Source organism: Centroberyx gerrardi, chromosome 24 (assembly GCF_048128805.1).
Source record: "Centroberyx gerrardi isolate f3 chromosome 24, fCenGer3.hap1.cur.20231027, whole genome shotgun sequence".
Lineage (NCBI taxonomy): Eukaryota > Metazoa > Chordata > Actinopteri > Beryciformes > Berycidae > Centroberyx > Centroberyx gerrardi.
Genome location: NC_136020.1, coordinates 7,542,950 through 7,566,868, shown reverse-complemented (window position 1 = coordinate 7,566,868; position 23,919 = coordinate 7,542,950). Strand labels below are relative to the sequence as shown.

The following is a 23,919-nucleotide window of genomic DNA, read 5'->3' as shown; positions in this document are numbered from 1 at the left end:
GGCCATGGAACGTGCTTGGCGGAAGAAGTAGAAATGCACTCTGGATGTTTTCCCGCCTTCGTTCCCACCTGACTTACAGCTTCAACCAGACTTTTCTCCTGCGGCGGCTCAGAGCCAAAACAAAGTGAGGGGATCAGAGGAGGTCTGTCTACACAAGACTAATCATTAAATGAGACTTTCTAGATCCAATCCAAAAAAACAGCCCCCTATCCATTGTCAGTGGAGCAGTTCCAATTTTCTCTTGCCATTAAAGAATTCAGTCTTGACTCTCATTTTGAGTTATTCAGGTTCTGTGTAAATTATGAAGCGTATTTTCCCCATAAAGCACCTCTCCAGTGACCTCAGCAGCTGTTTGTCTGCCCTATCTGCACATCCCAATCTAATTTTGACTGAGACTCAAATAACTGGTGGGAATGGTGACGCATTACGCTGTGTGATGATCAGTTCTCAGAGGAGCTTAGAAATTCAAACGGAGGGGGTCTTTAACGTAATAAATGCTCCACTAGAAGGGGTCCAATCCCCCGGCCTACAGTACAAAATATGCAGAAAGGATTAATCAGAGGGGGAAAGTGTGATAAACTGTGCTTCACAGTGACAGCGGGCTTTCAGGGAATAACGATTTTGTGGAGTTATGCCTTTTCTCAAGGCCAAGTTAATGTCAATGGGCTACTAAAATACAGCAAAGACCACATTTATAGTCTTCTCACACTGATACGCTTAGAAGAGACTGAGGCTTAAAGATTGAGTCGAATTAAAACACTATATACAGCCAGTGCTAATAAAGCACTCGAGGTCTCATACTATCTCAATATCTATGTGATAACAATTAAATCCTTGAACTTTTACTCAAGAGTGCTCCTCAAGCTACTACATTGCCATTATCAAAACTACACTAAGCATCTTCGCACATTGGCGGCTCCAAATGGCAACGAGAGGTAACAGTTGGAAAAATTTTAACTTTAATACACCGGAAATCCTGGTCTGTGACGCTTTATACCAAAGGAGACCAAAGGGACGAAAGAGGCAAAAGATCCAACGTTGGCGAGTCCAGCTTTGTGTTTTGCTCTTAAGTTTGGATTTGTTTCTTCCTGTGTGTGGAGAAGTGTCCATATCCGACACCAGAATTTCATCTGGGTAAATAGGACAAATCTACAGACGGGTGTATTTTTACATAAAAATCTTGCCTAGAGCAGCTTTAAAGACATCAGCAACGTGACAATCGGTTCTCAGATTATGAACAAACTTATCACTCAAAGGTTTATTGTCTGTAAATAGGAGAAGCTTTCTTACCAGTCTGCCACCAGTGGTCCAGGACGGGAACCCCAAAGCTCTTCTTGGCCCATTCCAGTGTCTCCACGTCACAGCGCTCTCCTGCCAAGAACATGCTCCGCAACCTGGAAGGACACATACAGCTGTCAATCACCTGGAGGAAGGGTGGCATTAGCTACTCTATCACAGGAATGCTCAAGACAAGTAGGTATCTATGCAAAAACAACGGCAAAATATACAGTACGTTTCATGCTTTTCACTGCATGGAAAGCAGAAATATGACAGGGCATGAAGACAATCATGTAGTGAATGATACATAATATACAGGCACATGGTAAATACAGAGATACTTCATTTCTGTTATGCTACAGGGAGCAAAACTATTAGTATGTGTTACAAATAAAAGGCTGAAAAGCTCATTCAAGAGTCTCAATGCAGTTGGTACAAATCATTGTTCAAAACCTCTCTACAGACATTCTTGGCAGACTGAACCTATTGAAGCAGCTATTGTAATTCATTAGTCTATTGTGAAGAGGATCAAAGTTACTATCCCAAATCTTGTTTTTCATTTCAGCTTGCTCATTACGTACTTCTATCTATCCAGAAGTTTGAAGATTATGCTCAAACACTGTTTCCGCTTTCTTAGCCTGTTCTGATAATTATTTCCCAAACCATGACACCATATAGAACAAGACACAAGCCGGAGCACTGTTATAAAACCCAAGCAGCATCTTTTCACAGACACTGGAGGATCTCAGTTGCTTCAAAAGAAAATACAGTTTAGATTGAGCTTTTTTATTAAAATAGACATCACAGTCTCCTGCCTGTTCAAGGAGAATACCACAGAGTATTGAGATTTGAGACATAGAGACAGTTTGATCTGTATTAGTGAACATTTGGCGCTGTCTCCCATAGCCAGAAAAAGAGAGGGAAGAATGTCATATAAATGTGCGAGTCCATAAAGAATGAATTGGACAAGTGGGGAAATGGGATTTTGACAGTAACCCCACGATGACTTTCTAGGCATCAGATGAAATTCTCTGGTTTAGAACAGACAGCATCACTAGAACATAAATCCCACTGGGAATAGTTCAGAAATACATTAAATTGTAATATTACATCTATCGTTTGCATTCAAATCATATGGGAATAACCGTCAGAACCACTTAATAGCAATAGACAGTTAATAGCATGGAAGTGTTTGTGTGTTTGAACTCATTTGAAGCCATTACGATGCTATGTTTGTAGTTTTCTGTAGACGTTGGTTGCTCCTGATCAGCTTTTAACATGCTTAACACACATTAACCTATTGAGTGATCCATCTGAGTTCATGTTTTACAACAAAACAAACATTGTAGTGGCATTTTAAGAGTGTGTGATCACAAAATGACTTATGCTATGAAAGCCATTCATTTTGGCTGCTGTATTTGAAATCAATGTATCATTCCCTAGACTTGACTGCAGGTATTTTGTTGTTGGTAACATCAGCATTCAAGAAGTCAGAGAAATCGTGGTCCACTGTCAAACCCCAAGTTCCCAAGTAGTGTTTATTTACCAGCTGAAACCTTCCGTGAATGGAATTTTCACGTAGGAAGCTCTTATCTACCGTCTTTCCCATGTCAAACGAATGCACCGTTATTGTCAGCAGCCTCAGGTTGAACCATCAGTGTGACTCTGTAGACTGCAGTCATGGCTCTAGTCTTTTGGTTCTCTGACTTACATGTGATTTAAATTGAACTGTATATAGAGCTAGTCTGAAGATATTTATAATTATCGATAATATCCAATGTGTAACTATGTGTGTGCCTGTCATTCTTGGTACATCTCCTCTGTTGATTTTCTCAATATCTGTCTTCAGCGTCATTCTGTCTATCTTCTGTTCCCTCTCCACTGATCGAATCAACTTTCCCTCTCACTCTTCTTTGGTTGCTCTTTTTATTTCCTCCATGGAGGCTGAACCCCTGTTGGTTTAGTGTTTGTAGTCTTGTGGCATAATTATCTCTTCTCTGTGATCTAAGAAAATACCATGTATAAATGTACTGCGGGAATTGAGCGGAATCGCATGTGGAATAAAATGGATGACTCGATGATTGACTCAATGTACAATGTAAATGTAATTAGACTAAGGTAAGTGACTAGTGGCTCACTTTACTCCACAACCAGCATTTTGACAAAACTGCCTCACACAGCAACTCAGGTCCACAGTTATGCTCATATTGTACTTTATAAAGCCTTAAACTAAAATATAATGCACCTACTTCCACTTAGATACAAGAATCATGACATCTTTATCATGACGAAATCACCTGATATTAGCAAACAAAATCACATTTTTGACATGGCTCTCTCCCTCCATGCGCTCTCTTCCATCACAGATTCAGGGAAATATATTTATCTTCCTAAATCTATGATCACATGATTCATTTTGTGTATGGTTGCCTAGAAACAAGGGGAGGCTCATCTTGCCTTATTCTCCCCTACTGTAAAGGATTGTGTTTTCACACAAGACCCCAAACACCAAACCACTAAATATTTGGGTTGCGATACTGAAATGTACTGTAATGACTGAAAATGAACAAATAATGCTGTAACACACAAGACTCACTCAAGATTCTTACATACAAATAATGTAAAGCATACAGTGACCATTCTATAGCAGCACAATACTGTAAGATGTACACAAACTGAAACTCAATACATTACACTATTTTACAGTAATCATGATCACAACCTCCACCTTCAGTACTGTACAAGTGTATTGGCTCCATGTCGTCAGAAACATCCACACAGGTTTTCTAACAGCATTTTATGTAGTAGTGAAGTAAGCTGGAAGTAACGAGACATGATTAAAAATACATGTTGAATTAATCTGTGTGTCTAGTAATAAGCATTGTAACATTGTTCTTATGTGAAGTGGGTGTATTCTTGCGATTTAGAGCTGTGCAAGTTGTATCAAAGCACAACATTTTGAGTCTTAAGGTAAGATTTTGGCAAGTCAGTTTGGCTCTTTGCATGAAGCATTTTGTACACTGGAACGCTGTTGTGAAAATTGGACAGAAGCAATTGTAAAATACTGTAACACACACCAGAGCCTGCGGTTGACTTCTTCCCTTGAGACTCTTGAACGCGTCTCTGAGCTCATTCAATATTTCTCACAGAAAAGCCTTTTGGACCACAACCAGTTTGCCTTCAAGACAGCCCACTCTACTTATGCTGCGCTGCTCGCTGTCACAACACTCCAGCAGTCGACTCTCTCTCTTCAGTCCTCATCCTCCTAGACATATTCGCTGCCTCTGACAATGGCAATGCTCTGATGCTCCTCGCCACCGCTGCTGACCAGAGGGTTTCTGAGTCCTCGCCGTCATGATTTGCCTCCTACCTGACGCGCTTATCAGGTATCGTGGAGGGGACCTGTTGTTTTCACTGGAGACTCTATACATTAGATCCCTTGGCCCTGTCATCACATGCAGACAAACTCCATTCTACTGTTCTTTCCCATCCCCTCATCCCACTCATCTCCATTTGCCTCACGGACATTTCAAGTTGGACGTCTGCCCCCCACCTAAAACCCAGTCTCGACAAGTCTGAGCTGCTCTTTTCCCCCTGGCAAACCTTCTACAAGACCTCTCTGTCACTCCTGACGAGACCCCGGTGACTCCTGCCTGGCCTGCCAAGAATCTCGGTGTATCTCTAGACAACGAACTCTTGCGAGGGCCACATTGCAGCCAATGCACTCAAAGTCAAACCAAAGTATCAAACCAGACCCTTCCTCACCAGAAACGTCACTCCTCGTTCAAGCTTTAGTCATCTGGTAAATGGACTGCATTTATATAGCGCTTTTATACAAAGCGCTTTACAACATGCCTACATTCACCCATTCACACATACATTCATACACCGATGGCGGCAAGCTACCACGCAGGGAGCAATTTGGGGTTCAGTATCTTGCCCAAGGACGCTTCGACATGCGGACTGGAGAAGCCGGGGATCAAACCACCGACCTTCTGATTAGTGGACGACCCGCTCTACCTCCTGAGCCACAGCCGCCCCCACAGCCACTGTCATCTCTCGCTTGGACAACTGCTACGTCCCTCTAGGCCGGCTTCATGAAACACTCCCTCCAGGCCCTGCAACTCATCCACAACCCTTTTTTATCTCCCACATCGCTTCCCTCCCTCAATCCCCCTGCCACTGGCTGTGTGTGACTGCTCATATCAAATTCAAAACACCGCCACTTCCTCGCTACGAGGCTGTGAAGGGATCTGCAGCCCCGTGACTCCAGGCCAAGATGCAGGCCTACATGCCAGGCTGTGCTCTACATTCTGCCACGGACGGCCGCTGGTCATCGCTCCACCCGTCTCTCGACTCTTCCCCTCCCCCCGCCCAGTGGTGGAGTGACCTTCTCTCTCCGGTCGAAACGGCAGACACTTTTCATCTTCTAGACTGAAAGATTTCATCATGTCATCCTCTCCCCACTGAATCGTATCCTCTCTCCTCTACACACTCCAATTGCTCTCAAAAAATCATTTCTACCTCTCCCCTTAGCTGTTATTTTATTATTTTTTCATAGCATTACTCTCTTATGCGGTTGTTCTAGGGTCACAGGAATCGCTGCACCGCAGAAAAATAGTAAAATCGCAAAGCATGTAGAAAATCATCAACAATGTTCTGCAATTGTGTATCACCACTTTTATTCAGTCACTATCAGTCTGGCTTCAGCAAGACGCCTTTCACCACCCATAGCCAATAAGTCAAAATTGCTAGGAAAATTGCTACAGCATGGAGTGTGCAGTTTTATGTCCGGTTTTCCTTGGTGCATACTGTTTAAAAGTGGTCATTTTAAAGTTATCAAAACACAGTTGACTGAGGGTTAAGCAAGTAGAGTGTGTTGTAATTTGTCATACTTGAGACTTTGTTAACTGACAATAGTTCTTATTGGTTAAAATATTATCCTTCGATTAATAGGTTATATAGGGCATGGCTATAGCAATATAAACTATAATCTAATGTATAGATTGAAGTTTCCCTATTTGCAACTGTAATGTGGTTATAGACTTGTTTACTTTATTTTTTGATTTACTTAAATGCAGTTGATTTGTTAACATGAATTACATTCTTAGGACAGCTTATTTACCTATTCAGTTTTTTTTCAATTTTAAAAGCTACATTCCTATGGAAGCTTATTATTATTTTATATTTTACTTATTAGGCAAAAAGTTACTTACGGATGTTTTGATCCATCAAAAGAAACATAATAATAATAATTTAAGATGATAGCTGAAAATGTTCTGTGTTCATTTCATGAAAATGTATATTTGACTATTATTTTTCTTTCTAAAGGCCGTAGTATAGTGCCTTTTTTCTAACCACAGATTTTTGACAGATGACCTGCATAATATTAATTTTTATTTTCTTTTTTAAAGCTGGAGGGACTAATTCTAGCCAATATGGCTCTGACCTAGGTTGCTAGTAATTGTGTTGATCTGGGACTTAAAGCTTATTTGACTTTTGCACTCATTATAATTCTCTGGATAAAGAGCATCAAGTAAATGCCTAAAATGTATTGTGAACGTAGCTCAGCCAAGACCAAAATGCAGCCTGGATTAACAATGCAGCTCAATTCAGCTGTCAGATGGATTCTGCCCTGCGGGAATAGAGCGGAATAGCATGTGGAATAAATGGATGACTCGATGATTGACTCAATGTCCGGGCCATGACCCGGTGTGCAAGCTGAAAAACTTTACGCTCCCACCACCATGCCTCTAGTTATTCAGTTATTCAGGGACAATTCAGATTCTCTGTGGCTAAGTTTTCTAAGGAGTTCAATGGGAATGCAAGTTTGGGAGAGTCACACTGACAGACTGACCTTGGGTGGCCTGAGAAATGGGAGTGGGAGGGCGATGGTTTGGCTGGTGCCCAAGCTCAGGGTCAAGGCACCGAGTCAGAGAGAGAGACACCCATGTACTGTGTTACATGCTGAAATGAAGTTCATCCTTCCCATTCCAACTGAATTCTCAAAGATGATACCAAAAGTTTAGTGATGCTGATGTGTCAATCAGACTGCATGTAAGTGACATGACGCAACAACACTGCCATTTCTTGAACACGTTTCAGCACAATACACAAGTGGATAGTCTAAAAATGCATTTTTTTACTCAGGTTTATAAAGATAAGACCGGACTAATCTCTACAGTATGACCTTGGAGCAGTCCAATAAAGCAGAAAACAACATAATCTTAGGGGCTATTCACTCCATGGCCTTGAGTCACATGTCTTGAGTCCAGAAGCTGTTAATATGCTTAGGGCTGATTCTGTGGGGTCAAGCGAAGGCCTTTCCTTGAGAAGAGACAAGAGACGTTGATTTGAGCTGAAGCAGAAGACAATTTAATTGAAGTTGGTGAGCGAGATTATTTTCCTTTGTTTCTTGGCTCCTATTGTTGAATACTGTGCAGCAACTGTTGAGCAGAGCAGCCTTGGTTCGCTGTGTAAAATTCATGTGCAGGGTTTTGTGACGGCCGCTGTCTATTTCGTCATATCTACAGAGCCAGTCCACACAGACGGACACTTCAAAACTAGCGCACAAACCCAGAAAGTCGGCATCAGACCTGTGTGTAATGTTGTGTGAACGTGTGTGTGTGTGTGTGTGTGTGTGGCTGCAATGGTGAGCGTGCGGGAATCCATTCACAATGGGAGCAATAGACTGGAGAATACCCTAGACTATTTCTCAGGAGTTGTGAGGAGGCGAACCAAGCGGAAACAAGATGGGCCCGAGCGCCGCCAATCAAGCTGCCGTCCGCTGTGTGCCAGAAAGCGCTATCGACCGGAGTCATGCACTTTGTCACTTGTTTAAGTGCGAGGCCCTGAGCTTTGAGTTCGTTTAAAACACTGCCGACAGAGTGTCTGCCCCTTTGTCGCGGCGTGTCTGCAGAGCTCACCGCCGTCTCTGCAGCAGACGGCCCCGCAGCCTATTTCTCAATGTAGTTTTCACATCCACGGTGACAAGTAATATCGCTCCAGCACATTGATAATAGTACGGGGCCATTACAGACCGAGGCGGCTCCAAAGCAAATGTTTCGCAGTGTCAATATGCCCTAGATAGGATGGCTGAGTTGTATGAAATTACCATTTGAAGCCTCTCTGGCATGAAATGATGTTTTCGATAATAAAGCTAACAGAGTTTTCTGAAAGGTCTTGGCACTTCCATCAACACACTTTCAATTAAGACCAGCAGTGTTTGTATTAGTATTGGCATATCCTTCAACGTGTTGTGGGAGATGACAAAATACACTGACTAGATTCAGGTCCATTAGGCTACAGGGCCACAGACACTATGCTAGGATTAATTTTTCATGTGTGTCTACACCACACAGCCTGCTGAACTCCCTATAGCCTGCTGAATTGAGTGCAATGTACAGAGAAAATACTATCAGGAGTTCACAGGACCAAGGACACATGAGGTCACGCATCAAGATAAAGAAAGATTGGGGTATCTTGATACTTTATGGGATTTTTTCAAAAGCTTTCCTCTGATGCTTCAAGCGAATTAAACATTCAACAGAGTGACAAGAATTGCGACAGCTGATCAGAAGTTAGGGACTGAAAGGGTGAACCAGATATTCACGGTGACATGTTTTCCTCAGCGCCACGGGGAATTACAGTAATCTTTCACCAACCTGCCTTCTCCAAGGGGAAAAGACACATTAAGAACAAGAACATGTACACCGCAGTAGCATGTGACTGAAATGACAGATCGTGGCAGGGCAGAGACTAAGAGGATAAATGCCATTGATATTTGCGGCAAAACATCAGAGAAAAAAATAATCTCCCCCTCCAGGAACGGCATTTAGAAGGTGTTATGGATTCACCACTAAGGAAAAGCAACCAAAGACCATCACATTCAGCACACAATGCCAGAGTTACTGAATGATTCACCAGGGCCATAGGTCATCCGCACTCAGAATTGCTTTATGATTGTGTGCTTAGGGGTGTCTTCAGACTACTGAACAGAACGAGAGCGGTAAATTGACGCCATAACACCGCAGGGCCAAGTTTTGCAGTACCAGACCAAACAATTAACAACTGTGCGCCTTAATCTCGCCAAGTATGTGACTCCCTGGGCCAAACTAATGCTATGAAAAATGCTGTTCATTTTCCCTTTGAGCTACAGGTGATCCTTACCTGAACAGAGAGCAGTCGAGCAGCAGGTTCACGCAGTGTGATTTAATATGGGAGGGCGGCAGTGACCTGCCGTTGTTTGTTATCCATCCTGATTAAAGCCCAAGCGGGCTGGGCTGAGGCTGCAGACTGTGAGTGATGAAGCTGGGAGAGGGCTGTGCATCAACAGATGGCCACAGACTAACAAGAGGCTGGACAGGCTGTGCAAAACACCATCAGCCACATGGGACACTTCCAACACATCATCAACTGGTGTTTCAGAGCTGCGATCACAACCTACACATAGCTGTTTGAAAGTTAAGCTGTTGTCATCACTGAACTGCGTTTCTCCATACACTAAATTTCTGAAAAACACAAATTAGTTTCAGTCCGTGTATCAGTCAATCTTCATGGTATGAGCACTGATGATAGTTTGATAGGCTGAAAAGTTTGCTTACATTTTTCAAATTAAAGAACCTCTTTATTGTTTACTATCTCAACTTCTGAATGCCCTAACTGGCTGGTGTGCGGGCTCCTTTTCCCTTTTGATGATGTTTTTAATTTCCACAGTGTAACATCAAAAGCATATCATCGCTGCTGGGTGAAAACATTGTGTCTCAGAAATGTCAACTTTTCAGAAATGAAGAAAAGCAGCCTGATGACAATGTATTTTTGGTGATATCCAAAGGGTTTTGACAGGGTTTCATAAGCCCCAGAGTTTAGAGAATTTTCCCAACCCATAGAAGAGTAATCCCTTAACTGAAGTGAAAACATGAAAACCACCAAAAATGGAGATGTGACGATATATTCTCTCATCTAGCACTTATTTTGTAGAAATACTACAAAGCAATTTGTTCAGTCTCGGCTCTGTGCTATTCCATGTTGTGTGGTGTGTTGATGTCTACCTGGTCAGGGGGTATTTTCCCCCAACCGCAGCATGGGGGTCCTGCTGGCGGATGGCTCGGATGGCGGTGGGTGCCGTGAACATGGAGGAAGCTCCGTGTTCAGACAGGACGCGGAAGAACGCCCCGGGGTCTGGCGTCCCCACAGGCTTACCCTACGAACAGACAGGACAGTGACGATCGGTTAGTTCACAAACTGGAACGACGATGCCGACGTGTGAATCATACGATCGGCTGAGCAGACAGCAGATGTGCAGATAGTCTATGATGAGCAGATAGAGTGAGCTATACTGCCTGAATTTGAGCAAGAACATTTGAGCAATATTTTTGTGATGTTCAGCTGTATGAATTCACTTCAGCTGTGAACTAGAAACCATGAATATTCATACAGCAGCTGTTTGAAATGAAGAGCCGCACTGGAAGGCTGCCTTCCAGACAGATGGGGCCCAAAAATTCATGGATTAGAAAAGAGGATTGCACTATCAAGTATCAAGTATTGTGTGTCTAGAGAGATATAGACGAGTCGGGGTATAGACAACAGAAGCCTGGAGGCTAGCGCCTCCAATATCAATTTCCAGAGTGTTCAGCCAGGCCGTCCCTACAGCGAGAGGACAATTGCAGATGAAATGAGAACGGTAAACAGCAGCAGTGAGTCCTGGCTGTCATTTTTCTGGCTAAATATTTGCATTTGTGAATTGATCAGAGGAGAGACAGAAGGTTGGGCAGCAACATGCCCGAAGACAGGCAGGCTACTAGAACGAGGGCCACATTAGACAAACAGCGAGGCTTGAGTCAAACATTGATTTAAGGCAGGCAAATTAATTCAGCACCCAGCACTGCTGCTGCCCACCAGAGTGCTAATGTAATGAATGGCCATCACCTCAAGAAATACAATGTAAGACACACAAGGAAAGATAAACAGACAGACACAAGAAACAGCATCCTCCCCTAGGTTCTGGTCTGCAGATGCTCTTACATGTTAATAAACCTCCACAAAACAAACCAGCCTGCATGGGGACTGCATCTCCACCAGCCGATGGATATTGGTCTCACTAGGCAAAGCCGAATCAGCAATAATAATCAGACAAACTAATATCAAGCGGCTGTGCAAAACACACATTAGGGGTTGTTTATTCCTTTACTGGTTATCTTTATAAGGAGTAATGTGGGCTGCATGAGGAAGTTGTGCGTGGAAGTCATCAGGATGTGAATGGATATATACTGTACTGTTGGTTGTTTGGATAAACTAGTGTTGTCACGATAGCCAAAATTTCAATGCTGCTTCAATACCATTGCAATAGACAATACTGCAAGCAAGCTGAATTTCCATTTCAACGTCACCTCCAGAGGGTGTAAATGTACAGATGGCGCATAAATTGAAATAGTTTAAGGAAGGAGGAGGATTGGAATAGACAGAGCTGCAGTCTGGCTCTTGACAGTGGACTGCAGCAGTCAGAGTCAAACAGCTGAAAACATGGCAACAGTGTGAAACAGTCCACCACGTCTTGAACTGGATCCCAGTCCAACTAAACTGGTGCCAGTAGCCAAATATGGATCTGTTTAGCTTACAGAGCAGACAGAGACAGGCACCCAACCAACATCAAAACTCCTGTGCAAAAGTCGCTGCAAAGCCGTCCAGGTCAACTGCAGTAACACACTGCTTGATGATTTTCCTTCGTTTAGACGCACCTCATATAGAATGGTGGTGTTGCCATGGAGCAGCGGAGCGTAGCAGATATAGGAATGGCCGACCACCCAGCCCAGGTCAGACGCTGCCCACCACACCTGGAACAGAGACGAAGGTGAAGACATGTACACACTCACCTATGTAAAATCTTCTGACATTTATGTTTGTCAAACCACACAATGTACTGACTGTAGCTCAATAGGTGGAGAGCACTGTTGAAGTTAGAGGTTCATTTTCCCTTCTACCAATGCTAAAAATGTATAGTCACAGTAAGATGCTTTGTGCCCACCAAATATGTTATTTTATGTAGATATAGATGAAAATAAAAGACAAAAATAAAACATAACACACCCAGAAGTTATGACCCCTGAGTCGACTTATATGAGACATGGTGATCAAATCTTACAACAACAATCCATCTCTTTGTTCTCGAGCACGGTACTAACTCAGAAGGCGATGCTTTATTGCCTTACATCTCCAGGACTGAGCCCATAAATATTTGACATGGTCCATTTCAGCATCACAGCATAGCCCGCAGTGTCTCGCACAATACCCTGGGGGACGAGATAAGAAACACATCAGACTGGTGACAGGTTTTGCACTAGGCAAAGGAGCAGGGGTTCAATATCAATCCAAACACAACCGCTCTTGTTTCCACATTCACATGCAATTCCACTCTCATTTTCCCTGTAATTAATGGCACTGTATAAACATTTGTGAACAAGCAAGATGATGTGAACGTCCTCAAGTCCATAAGACCAGAATTATATTGTTTCTCTCCAGTTTATTGTCTGCCTTTAGCCCAAACTGGGGAGTTAATTTTGTCATGTCTCTTACCAGTAGCACAGAAAAAACAAACAAACACCGCAGGCAATAAGAGCTATTAAGAGCTAAGAGCGCTATTAAGTCCAAGAACTAGCCAGCAGGTGGGCATTTTATATCATCTGTTGGCCAAAGACAAAAGGGTAGTATTGGACAGAAGCAGAGGTTTTTCCATTTGAACACGCCCGCAGGCTATTCCTCCTGCATGAGCTCCGACGCCTGCTGTGGAAACGCTCCGTCTTATTGATGTCAAGGTGATGGTGTTTAGAATGGGCCTGGACTGTTTTGCGGAGTCAAAGAGCAGATGAGTCAGGCAGCAGCCCATCAATACTGACAACATTTAGACAAACACCGGGCCAGCGGCGAAATCCTGTAGCTCTTCAATGTGGGAGTGTATGTTTAGGTGTGTACATTGCATTCATAAGTCTATGAATCAGGAATCGATTTTTAAGGATTTCAGTCACTCCTGATGACAACCCAGATGAATGCCAGTACCTTAGGTGTCCCAGTGGTCCCGGAGGTGTAGAGGACATAGAGAGGGTGGTTAGAGGGAAGGGGAACGCAGTCATGAGGCCGAGCGGTGGCCATCTCCTCCTCCCAGTCCAGAGTCAACTCCGGACTCATTGACACTTTCTCCTAAAGCACAAATACAAAGGAGGCATTTTTATTTCCATTATAAAACTGCAGTAACAGGAAAACAGGGAACTGTAAAAGGGGCAATAAGTATGATTTTTACCGTCCCATAGCAGGAAATGAGCATAATATACAGTATCGATCTCTTTTTGATCTCACAAAGGTGGCTCACTTTTAAGCAAGGTACACTACCAGTCAAAAGTTTGGACCCACCTGATTGAATGTTCTGTGCTTTTCATTCTCTTAAAGCCATTTTGATCTAAAGGCTTCTGCTTAAATGCTTGAAATGTGCTTCTTAGACAAATATAAATAGTGAAGTTGATCCTATGTATGAATTTCTTTCCAAAGCCTTTGCCTTTCCATCAAGGCAAAGGGCGACTACTTTAAAGAATCTAAAATATAAGATAGTTTTGATTTGTTTAACACTTTTTTGGTCGCTGCATGATTCCATTTGTGTTATTTCATTTTCAGTTTTGATGTCTTTACTGTTATTCTAAAAAAAAAAAAAAATAGTAAAAATAAAGAAAAGTGTGTGTGTCCAAACTTTTGACTGGTAGTGTACATCACCATGGTAACTTAGGCTGTACACCTAGCCTCAGCAGGTTCAGTTCAGGCCAACAAATCCAAAAGTATAAATACCCCGCCTCCTCACCAGTAAAAATGGCAAAATAAATGACATCATTTCTAGAGGATCCCATGGACTTGGTTTAATAACCTTTCTTGCAAAATTTCCATTTACAAAACCAGATATGACCAAAGTGTTACATCCAAATGAATGAGACAAGTAATAAAAAGAACTGTAGAGGGGGAAACTATTACATTAACAGATAGTAAGAAGCACTGTTCGCAGGGTTCCAGTGTTTACAGACCGGCAGAACTACTTTGTTTTCCATGATGATTTATTAGATCAGAGAGATAATACATTTTTGTGGCGTTGCACCCATATCCCATCACCGCTCTGGGGAACATGAGGCTGTGACTGTGAATAGAGAATCTTTTCACAGCCTCAATGTGAAGACATAATACTGTATCGATGAAAAGTGTCTCGGCTATGGCTTAGTGACAGGGCAGTGATAAACCTATTTATTTACGCATTTACACTATCTGTGATTTTCCTCCAGCAATCCTTTCCAGCCTTGGCAGCAGGAACAGCATTACTGTTGTACAGTACTGTACAAAATGTTTTTGTATTGCTCATATTTATTCATTATAATAGCTTGTTCTTCTTGAGAGAAGAACACAAATGTTAATAATCCATTTTCCCCCCATGCTTCCCACATCTACAGTCTACTAAACGTACTGAAATTGTCAGCAGCACATGTTCATAGTCTAGTTTATTGCTTTTATTGTTTTGTTTTTTCTATTATTTTTATTGCGTATTTTTATATTCTAGCTGTGTACTTCTGTTCTGTTTCCTTTTCCCCGCTGAATCAAATTACTTTTGCTGCTGCAAAGGCCCAATTTCCCCACAGTGATCAATAGTAACTTAAAATCGGATGCTCTGGATCTGTGGCATGTGATTGGCTATTTGTTACAAGCCCCGCCCCTTTAAAGTGAATGTGCTCATAGCTGGATTGTCACTCAAGGGGACAGATAGGGGAGGGAAACTTGTGTAGGAAGAAATAAGTTCCATCAATGTTGTTGCAATCATTACTGCTCACTGATAGAAGTCGATAAAGGTTATAGATTACTTAATGCCCCTTTCACATACATCTCTTTTTGCTTATTTCTGTAAATCTCTTTGATGTTCTCAGTTCAATGAGACTGAATCATCCCTCAAGGCTAAAGAAAGGTTCTGGTCATGACTTGCTTGGCACAGAAGGTTTTTCAGCGACTCAGTTCAAGAACCAAGAACTCACTCAAAATTCACACATCTTGAGGCGAAAGGCAGGCCATCCCATAAAATCTCCAGCTGGCTGAAATGCATCTCTTCTCGCTCGCTAAAGCCAAGGCAGAGCGACACTCGGCCGATTTAATAAGGCTTTCATGTTGGAATCCGTGTTCACAGAACCACGTCCTCTCGTCTTACTGCTTGGCTGAGACTGCAATAATTGATAAGTCGGCACCGAGCGTCTTTGAAATGGTTCTTTACATGATTTTCGGAGGCATATTTCCCATGAGTTTCCTGTGAATAGGAGTTTTCTGAGTTCATTGATATTAGCCTAATGGCTTTATCAGTGCTTCTGTGCCCTCCATGTACAGTTCCCAAGCCAGCACAAGATGTACCGCCCTAAGAGAAATGTTATATTTCACCGGATGATTCACTGATAGATAAGATCGGAGGGAACAAACCAGATAAAATAAATGTTGTAATGTTCATTAAAAGAGCACAACAGAGCCAGACAGCGGTACATGAGGTAACTGATGACAAAATTGAACCAACTCAGACATGGAGGCCAGAAAAACCAATTTCAGAAGAATGATTGCAATACTATGCAATCAATTTTGAGAATGATTTCCCCGAGCCCGAAATTCTGGGTTTTTCTTTTGTGCCTGCGTGCGAGTGAAGCAGAAGCAGATTCCAGCTTGCTGTCACCATATTACTGTATAATTGTGTGCTGTATAATTATTCCACCCAGCTCAGCCTGCTTTCACTCTGGATCTGCGCCAGCCTGCCTTTGATGGGAGCCTACCTCGGTCCCTCAGCTATACACATACTACACACAATTTCCACTGTGTCTCATCTACTTGCCACCACATGTATATTGTTTCTCCCATTGATTTAGTGGCATCGTTTGTCACATCGTCACTCCATTCAAAGACATATCGCTGCAGTCAGGCGAAAACATCACAATTCCAATTTTTAACTTCAATTGAAGGATCAGATGCTCCTCTATGGGTTGAGAAATATCTACGACCCTTGGCCTTAGTAGCCCCTTGGATAAAGTCAAAAATGCATTTTGGAGATATAAGCTTTTCACCCAACAGCAGCCGATATTGTGACTGAGCTAATCACATGCTATCACATAACCAGCAGGTTTAGAGTAGAGTTCCTTCACTGTGTTGAGTGTTTAACTGCCCCTTACCATGTTGGGCCTGTTGTAGATGAGGACTTTGGAGGGCCGGTGAGAGCTCAGCTCCAAGGCCTTCTCCACCAGAGGGATGTACTCCACTCTCCTGCCTGGCTCGATGCCAAACGAGGCCGTCACTATCATCTTGGGCTGAGGAACACAGGGATCAGGCGTGAATTTAAACCTGTGAAGACTGTACAATTTGTGCAAATTTGCTGTACTCTAGATTCCAGCATCAGGGAGATTTTCCAGCCTTTATCAAAGATGGCAGCCAGCGCTCCCATCCCCACTGATTTTAATGATTGTTCTTTCAACTCATGCTATATAGGTTTAGTTAATCTAAATCAGACCTTATTGAAATGCAGTGATACAACATGGGGCAGAAATACCTTGATTTAATGATGATGTGAAAGCTATACATGATTTTTGCACAACATGTATAGCAGGCTTACCGAGTCAATAGGCATCTTTTAACTTTTTTACAACATACAGTCTTTTAAAGTGTGATAACCATACAAGTCAAATGCTTGAGTCAACAATCATTCAGTTATTGTGTATCCTCTGAAATGTACCGCTAAGTTTGTGAGCTGACGGGCTTCAAATGTATTAAGCCACTGGCAATAGCTAATGTACTGTATTCCTTCAAATTTTCATTCATATAAAAAAAAAATCACTTAAGGGAGATCATTATCTACAAAAACATTCCCTGTCAAAATGTGGGAGTGGGCCATTAGCTCTTTCGTTGCCGTCGAAAACAATCTCAGTGGATGTGGCATGATCATTCATGAGCTCGTGATTGCTGGAGATGATATGAAAAAGCCATGCAAAGTGTTTTCCACTGTGTGAATGATTCACTCTGATCTTAACAAAGGAAACAAAGAGGCCTGATACACCTCAGGTCTTCAGTGTTTCAGATATTTTGCAGGATGAGTGACACATAACCAATGGCTAAAGAAAATGAGGGGAAATTATTACCTCCTGCCATATTATTGTCCTGCTTCTTATAAGAAAACAAAGAAAAAGGCATCACATTAGCCTGTCATCAGTACTTTTTAAGTCGCCAGCCTATTGACGAGTGAAGTCAAATTAACAAAGATCACACAGCCCTATTGTCACGCCTCAGAAGCTACTTTTTCTAACCTTGGCGTGACTGATGCGGACGGAAAGCTCTTTGGAGGCGAAGCCACCGAAGATGAGGCTGTGGGGGGCGCCGATCCGGGCGCAGGCCAGCATGGTGAACATGGCCTGGGGCACCATGGGCATGTAGATGACCACCAGGTCTCCTTTCTGGACCCCATGCTTCACCAACACTCCAGCTAGTCTGGACACCTGAACCAAGACACAGATGAAGAAATGCATAGAACACTGTTGTAAGTGACAAGTACTGAATATCGAGAGGGTCACACTTTTGGCTACATTCACACCGCAGGCCTTCATGCTCAATTCTGAATTGCTGTTCCCATCTGATTTTTTTGAATGACTATTCTAGGATGTAAGCCATATAAGATACCAATATGAACTGACAGCGATGTCGAAAAGACACGTGTTGGTTATGATATGTACCTTTGAGGTTTGACCACATTGAGGCATCTCTCCAAATGGCTCAATGACAATTATCTCAGGTGAATGATGGATGATTTACTTATTGTCATGGCTGATTCGAGCGTTCAAATACAAGATGCATGTAGATCGCATGCCTCAGCATTCGATTGTGTACCACATTATCGTTGTGGTCCAGATCGCAATTGAAAAAATGTGACTCTGTGTAGCATTTTGTGCTGTTCTGGTCACACCGATTCAAAACCATCCTATCTGTGTCAACATGAAAACCAATCTGAACTGGGCCACTTCATGCAGCGGTGTGAACGCAGCCCTTGACAATATTGTTAACCTGGTCCTGGAGCTCCCTGAAAGTGATGATCTGTTTGGTTCCAGTCACTGGACTGTCGTAAACGATGGCAGGCTGCTCTCCACGGCCGCTCTCCACATGACGATCCACTGCATTGTGGCACACGTTCAGCTTCCCTCCCACAAACCTGTTAGAGGACAATCATCATCACTGTAGCAACAACACATTAACAGTGTGATTTCAGAGTTCCTAAATGGAAAAACAAAAATACATTTCACATATCCTTCTATACACACGTGCATAGATATGTTTTTACAAATATACAAAATTGGCCAAATAATGTATTTGTATATGTTGATGAAACATATTTAAGATATAAGATATACTGAATGTCATCAACAGCGCACAGGAAGAAAGTGTCATAATTTTTGGGCATTTTTTGTATATATTAAAGAATATCTCTAAACTACAGAAGGGTAACAGGAATTTTTTTTTTCTTATAAAGTGGACGCTTTTATTTTCCACCTTTCCTTTCAAGGCTTCCACACTAAACATATTCTGAAGTATTATGTGAATGCTTTTTTTTGTTGAAGCCTATTCAGATAAAAACATATGCACCTACTGTTGCAAACACACAGGTAACCACTGTACTTGATAAGGCAGCATGGGTTCAGCTCATTCTGATGCTCTGCATATGATAAAGAGCAGCAGGCAGGTGGAGCAGATGGTGTCTGGGATCTCGCTGTTTTGGAAGCCAGTGAGACATCGGGCCTGTGTCCTTCACTTTAACATTACTGTACCAGATTCAGGGAGCTAAGTCTTTCCCACCAGGCAAGATGGTGGGAATGACTTAACATAAGTAACCCCCCCCCCCCAAAAAAAAAAAAACAACAACAAAAAAACAAAACAAAACATGGAATTCCCGTTTTCATACATCATTCCTAATGTGGGTGGGAGTGGGTGGGCTGTCATGCATGTTAATAGCCTCCCCCCAAAAAACATCAGTCAAATGGAAACATGTTGTACAGTTCCCCCACTAAAAAGGACACAACAGCAGCTTCTCTTTTAAAAAGGGTTCCCACATTCCCTTGGACATCAGATTCAGGGACTTTTCAGGGACTTTCAAAGTGTTGTTTGGTGAAATTCAACGACTCAGAATTGGCATGTTTTGGGGTACGACATGACTGACATTTTCACGATTAGATAGGTGGGGGTCGCGCGGAAATACTTAGGAAAGTTGATTTTGAGTTGAGTAAACACAGCTGCATTTGACAATTGAACTTGGCAGAACTGCGCTACACTATAATTCAACGCAATGGGAATCTCTTTTCCCTCATTTTTTTTTATGTTTTCAAACTTTTTTTTGACATTGGAACTTACCAGCTTGGGAAAACTGGATCGTCAACATGCAAAGTTTTCCTCCACGGTTCAAACCAGTGAACATCGTGTCCCACTTCTGCCCAGTAGTTCTCGGGTCTGTCCCTGGCTGAGGCGAAGGCTCGGCTGTACGGCGTGTCGGACACATAGTTTCTACACTGAACGGCGACATGCTTCTTCAGGACGATGTTAGCAGCCGCCTGTGAGCCTGTTCTCGCCTCCCGCTGTGCAGAAAGCGTCCACAAATTTCTCCCGACTGTCCTCTCGCGCTGAAGAGGCGCGCAGTGATTCAGGCGCAGGAGGTGTTTTATTTGTAAGTGCATCGCCGCTGTATAGTGCGGAGCTGGAAACTTTTCAGGCTGCGTGCGGGTAAAATTGGTCCTATTCCGGGTTTTCCCGCAGGTGAGGGACTTCACTTCTGGACGAGATCCAGGACTGGCCAACGTGAAGTGGGGCCACCTAAGGGAGAGAAGGCTTCTAGCACAAAACAGCCTGACAACACCCTCAAGGAATGCGAACTATGAACTGGATGTAATTGATTCACGAGAAGCCTTGACCCACGTTAATATCGGCAATACTGTTGCACAATAGATAAACTGGCGATTTATAACTAGGCTATTATTAATTCAAACATAGCTGTAGCCCTGCCAAAAATACTATAGTAATCCTGTGGTGAACTTAGAATGATGTACAAACATCATGTAAGTCCCAATTGGAACGTTATAGGGATATTATAGTGTCACCATTGAGATACATAAAGTAGCATAACGTTCTGTAAGTTCCCTATAAACTCACTACTCAGCATCATAGACACACTATAAGTTCCTATAGCAATGAATAGTAATATATAGCCTCAGAATGGACTGATGGTTTGGTCCAGCTGTATTAGGCTTTGAGTGTTTTTATGGGCTGTATGCAACTTTAAATGTAAGTTAGTCTCTGTTTTTAGTCTTCACACAATCCCCCAAACAGTCTCAGAAACATTCAGGTTGTAGCATGTTAGGATGCAAGCAAAGAGGAAATCCATATTACATTGATGCTGTATTTACTTGGAGAGCATGGTGTAACCTGCTTGGAGCTCCTCTCTCCATCGCAAATCTTTGTTTACTAGCAACATTAAACTCTCCGGGTATCAATACTCCTCAGCGAAGAATGCAAATACTTGTTAAACATGAAATGATCACGGGGGAATGCGTTTAGGGACTTGTCTGAGGATATTTATGAACGTAATTGCGGATGCGGTGCAGAGTCAATTCAAGCACACAGAATGTCTCCCTCTTTTCTTTATTGATTGTATGAGCCGAGTGCCTTCCAGGTCTTCTTGACCTGATCTGTCAGAGAAAAGCCCTATAGCAGTAGCCTAATATAGCTTAGAGCAGCCATTTAGATGAGTCAACAACTGCAGCTTGTGCAATCCTGTCACACCGCACAGGCAGTGGCTCTGTTTTATTGACTGCTGTCCTTTCAGATGGTGTTGCGTACGTCTCTGTCGTCATTGCCTTCAGCCAAGCCACTGGTAATTAATTACCCATAATCCAGCTGACCCCCTGGAAATGACCCCTGTGTGAAGTGAACACTGGGAACCACTGGTTGAGGAACTCACTCATATGACATCGGGGGTCATTCGGTCTATTTATAAATGCGTTGCTCAATGTTTTCCATCAGACTTTTCTGCAAGGGTCATGTTAAACATGTCACTCTCCAGTAAAGCCTTTGTGTTTCCCTGCAAGGCAACAAGCTCAGTTTTAAATTCAATGAGTTGTAATTCAGTGTGTGTGTGTGTGTGTGTGTGTGTGTGTGTGAGATTTCATTACCATGACTTCACTCACCAACCGCATTTTTATAGAAACAGTCAACCTCCCTGGAACTTTGAATTGTGGCCACGTTTAAGGCGGTTTGCAGGGCAAATAAACAGGAAATACTGCATCCTAAAACACGACAGCCTAAAAGATGTTAGTCATAAAAATAGCGCTTATATGTTTTTTTCTGCAGATTTTCCAAGTTTTGAATTATTGATCAAGGTCCTCTCGAAGCCATCATCCTCCCAATCTCATCCCATTTCTTTTCTTTTCCAGCTTGGCTCCACGCTCAGCCGGACGTGATGAAACGGCGCTCGTCTTTTACCTCAGATTGATTTGCATTCTATTCCGTTTCGAGGGGGGATGTAAGTCACAATCTGTTTTCATGTACAATATCGTCTGACTATAATCAAAGCCTTGACAGTGAAAGGATGCCTCCCCCCCCACCCCACCCCTCTTTCCTCGCTCATCCCATGCTGCAATTTGTCCAGCACAAAGGTCTCAGTAAATCACTGCTCCCCCCAGACACTGCCATAACTCTTTCCATAATAGTACAGATGCTATTGGCAGAATATGTATCATTTAGATACTCCCTGGCACTGGCCACAGACGTGCGCTGGGCACTAACTGATGGCTGTAGCAGAGGCCAATCAGACCTAAACTGGAGTTTAGGCCGCCTCATTACGGTTCCCTCCGTCTCGCCCCTTTCTCCGAGACGTGATGTGTGTGTGAACCCTTTGAAGCAGGACTCAGTCAGCTGCCCTTCAGAAACAGTTTGAAGCAAATTACCAGTATTTATCTGCAAATGATTAATCTCCAAGCAGTGTTTCAGTAGCCTGAATATGGATTTATAATCAAATTAGTCTGAAGATAATCATTAGAGTTTCACATTCTGAATGGGTTTTTAGCACAGCGGTAGGCAGTGAGGCTTCTGAGGGAGTTCAGTCAACATTATTCTTTATTTTAAAATGAGATTTCATCATGAGGCTACATCATTACAGCTTATTACCAACAGCTGAGAGAATTATATTTTAAATGATGATACATTGGACCTACACTGAATGTACAAAATATTAGGGATACTTTTCATGAAGTACACTAATGAGATGAATCCAGGTAAAAGCCATTATCCCTTATTAATTTCCCTTATTAAATCTGTACCAATCCCAAAGGAGGAGATGGAGATAAAGAGAAGCAGATGAGTTAGAGAAGGATTTTTAAGCTTTGAGATAATTGAGATTGCAGCTCAATTTCAGGAAGATGTCACTAATATAATGTCACTAATGTAGTACATTCAGTGTATATGAGCCAGGTGAAAACTGGCACATTATCAATGAAACTTCAAGCTTTATTCTGTGTACTAAATCTCATATGTAGCATATATGACATGGCTAACATTATATTCTTATTTGCTCTCTTCTCAGATGAAATAAGGGTAAATCAGTGGTAGCTGGTCATCAGTACTTTTAATACAACATCCAGTATTATGACTGTAGATGGTGTTTCCATAGGGAAAAGGAAATGAGTGCTATTTCCCTGAAGGGGGCGTCACCATGCAGCCTAATGGTTTAGAGAGAAAGCTTGTGTTTGGGGTTCGAATCCCCTGGTAAAAACTGGGTGCAAAAACTTGAGCAAGGCATTCCATCCCCAAGTCTCCGCAGTGGAGCTGCTCAGCGACTAACAGTAAAAGCCTGTGGCTGCATCGGGCAGCTCCCACGTGTGAAAATCTGTATGAATAATAAAATCACCCCGCCCCCCCCCCCCCCCAGGCTGTTGCTGTAAAGAAAACAGTTTTTTCAAATGTCAACTTGCCTCGTTGGGAAATAAATAAAAATTCCAAAATGTCTGCCAGCGTACCGCCCACATGTTTACATGACGATCGACTCCATTATCTGTCAACAGCTGCCTGATGGAGCTCGACAGCCAACAGCAGTGCTGCTGGAGGAAAACAGCCTGTCACATGCAAGGAAACCTTAACACAACTGTTACATAAACACATTAGATTCTTTACTCTATCGGATCGCCAGTGTTTCCTATCTGTCTGTGACATGCCATACAGATCGGTGTCAATGCTGCGAAGGGATAAGACGGTTGTCTTGTCAAAATATATTAACCTGTGTTTCTTTTTAATAAGCGCAAGATGAGCAATTACTGTCCGGACATGACACGAACGCATTTGTTTAGCGGAGGAACACCGTGCTGTCTCTCAGAGCAGAAATACAGCAAAGAGAAGGCAGCATCCCACAGTACCAATCAATTGGACGCAGCGTATTGAACATTTAATGGCTCTACCTGTTGAATTCATCACCTGTAATGGGAATTACCGCCTACAAATGGAGCTAATCTTATGAGCTACTTTTAACCTCCTAGGCAAACGTTGCATTTGTTTGTTTTTGTCTTGCCTACATATGCCGCA

General features: G+C 42.6%; 1 protein-coding gene across 1 annotated transcript in view; it reads right to left on the bottom strand.

Moving 5' to 3' along the window:
• Positions 1-20,129, bottom strand: part of acss3 (acyl-CoA synthetase short chain family member 3) — a 39,470-nt gene extending 19,341 nt beyond the window's left edge. The window contains exons 1-9 of the mRNA XM_071905729.2: positions 19,708-20,129; positions 18,370-18,514; positions 17,619-17,807; positions 16,494-16,628; positions 13,330-13,470; positions 12,486-12,566; positions 12,015-12,110; positions 10,329-10,480; positions 1,291-1,394 (exon numbers count right to left, since the gene is read on the bottom strand). Coding sequence (XP_071761830.1) covers positions 1,291-1,394; positions 10,329-10,480; positions 12,015-12,110; positions 12,486-12,566; positions 13,330-13,470; positions 16,494-16,628; positions 17,619-17,807; positions 18,370-18,514; positions 19,708-20,027 — 1,363 coding nt within the window. The 5' untranslated portion in view covers positions 20,028-20,129. The remainder of the gene's footprint in view (positions 1-1,290; positions 1,395-10,328; positions 10,481-12,014; positions 12,111-12,485; positions 12,567-13,329; positions 13,471-16,493; positions 16,629-17,618; positions 17,808-18,369; positions 18,515-19,707) is intronic.
• Positions 20,130-23,919: the final 3,790 nt, after the last annotated feature.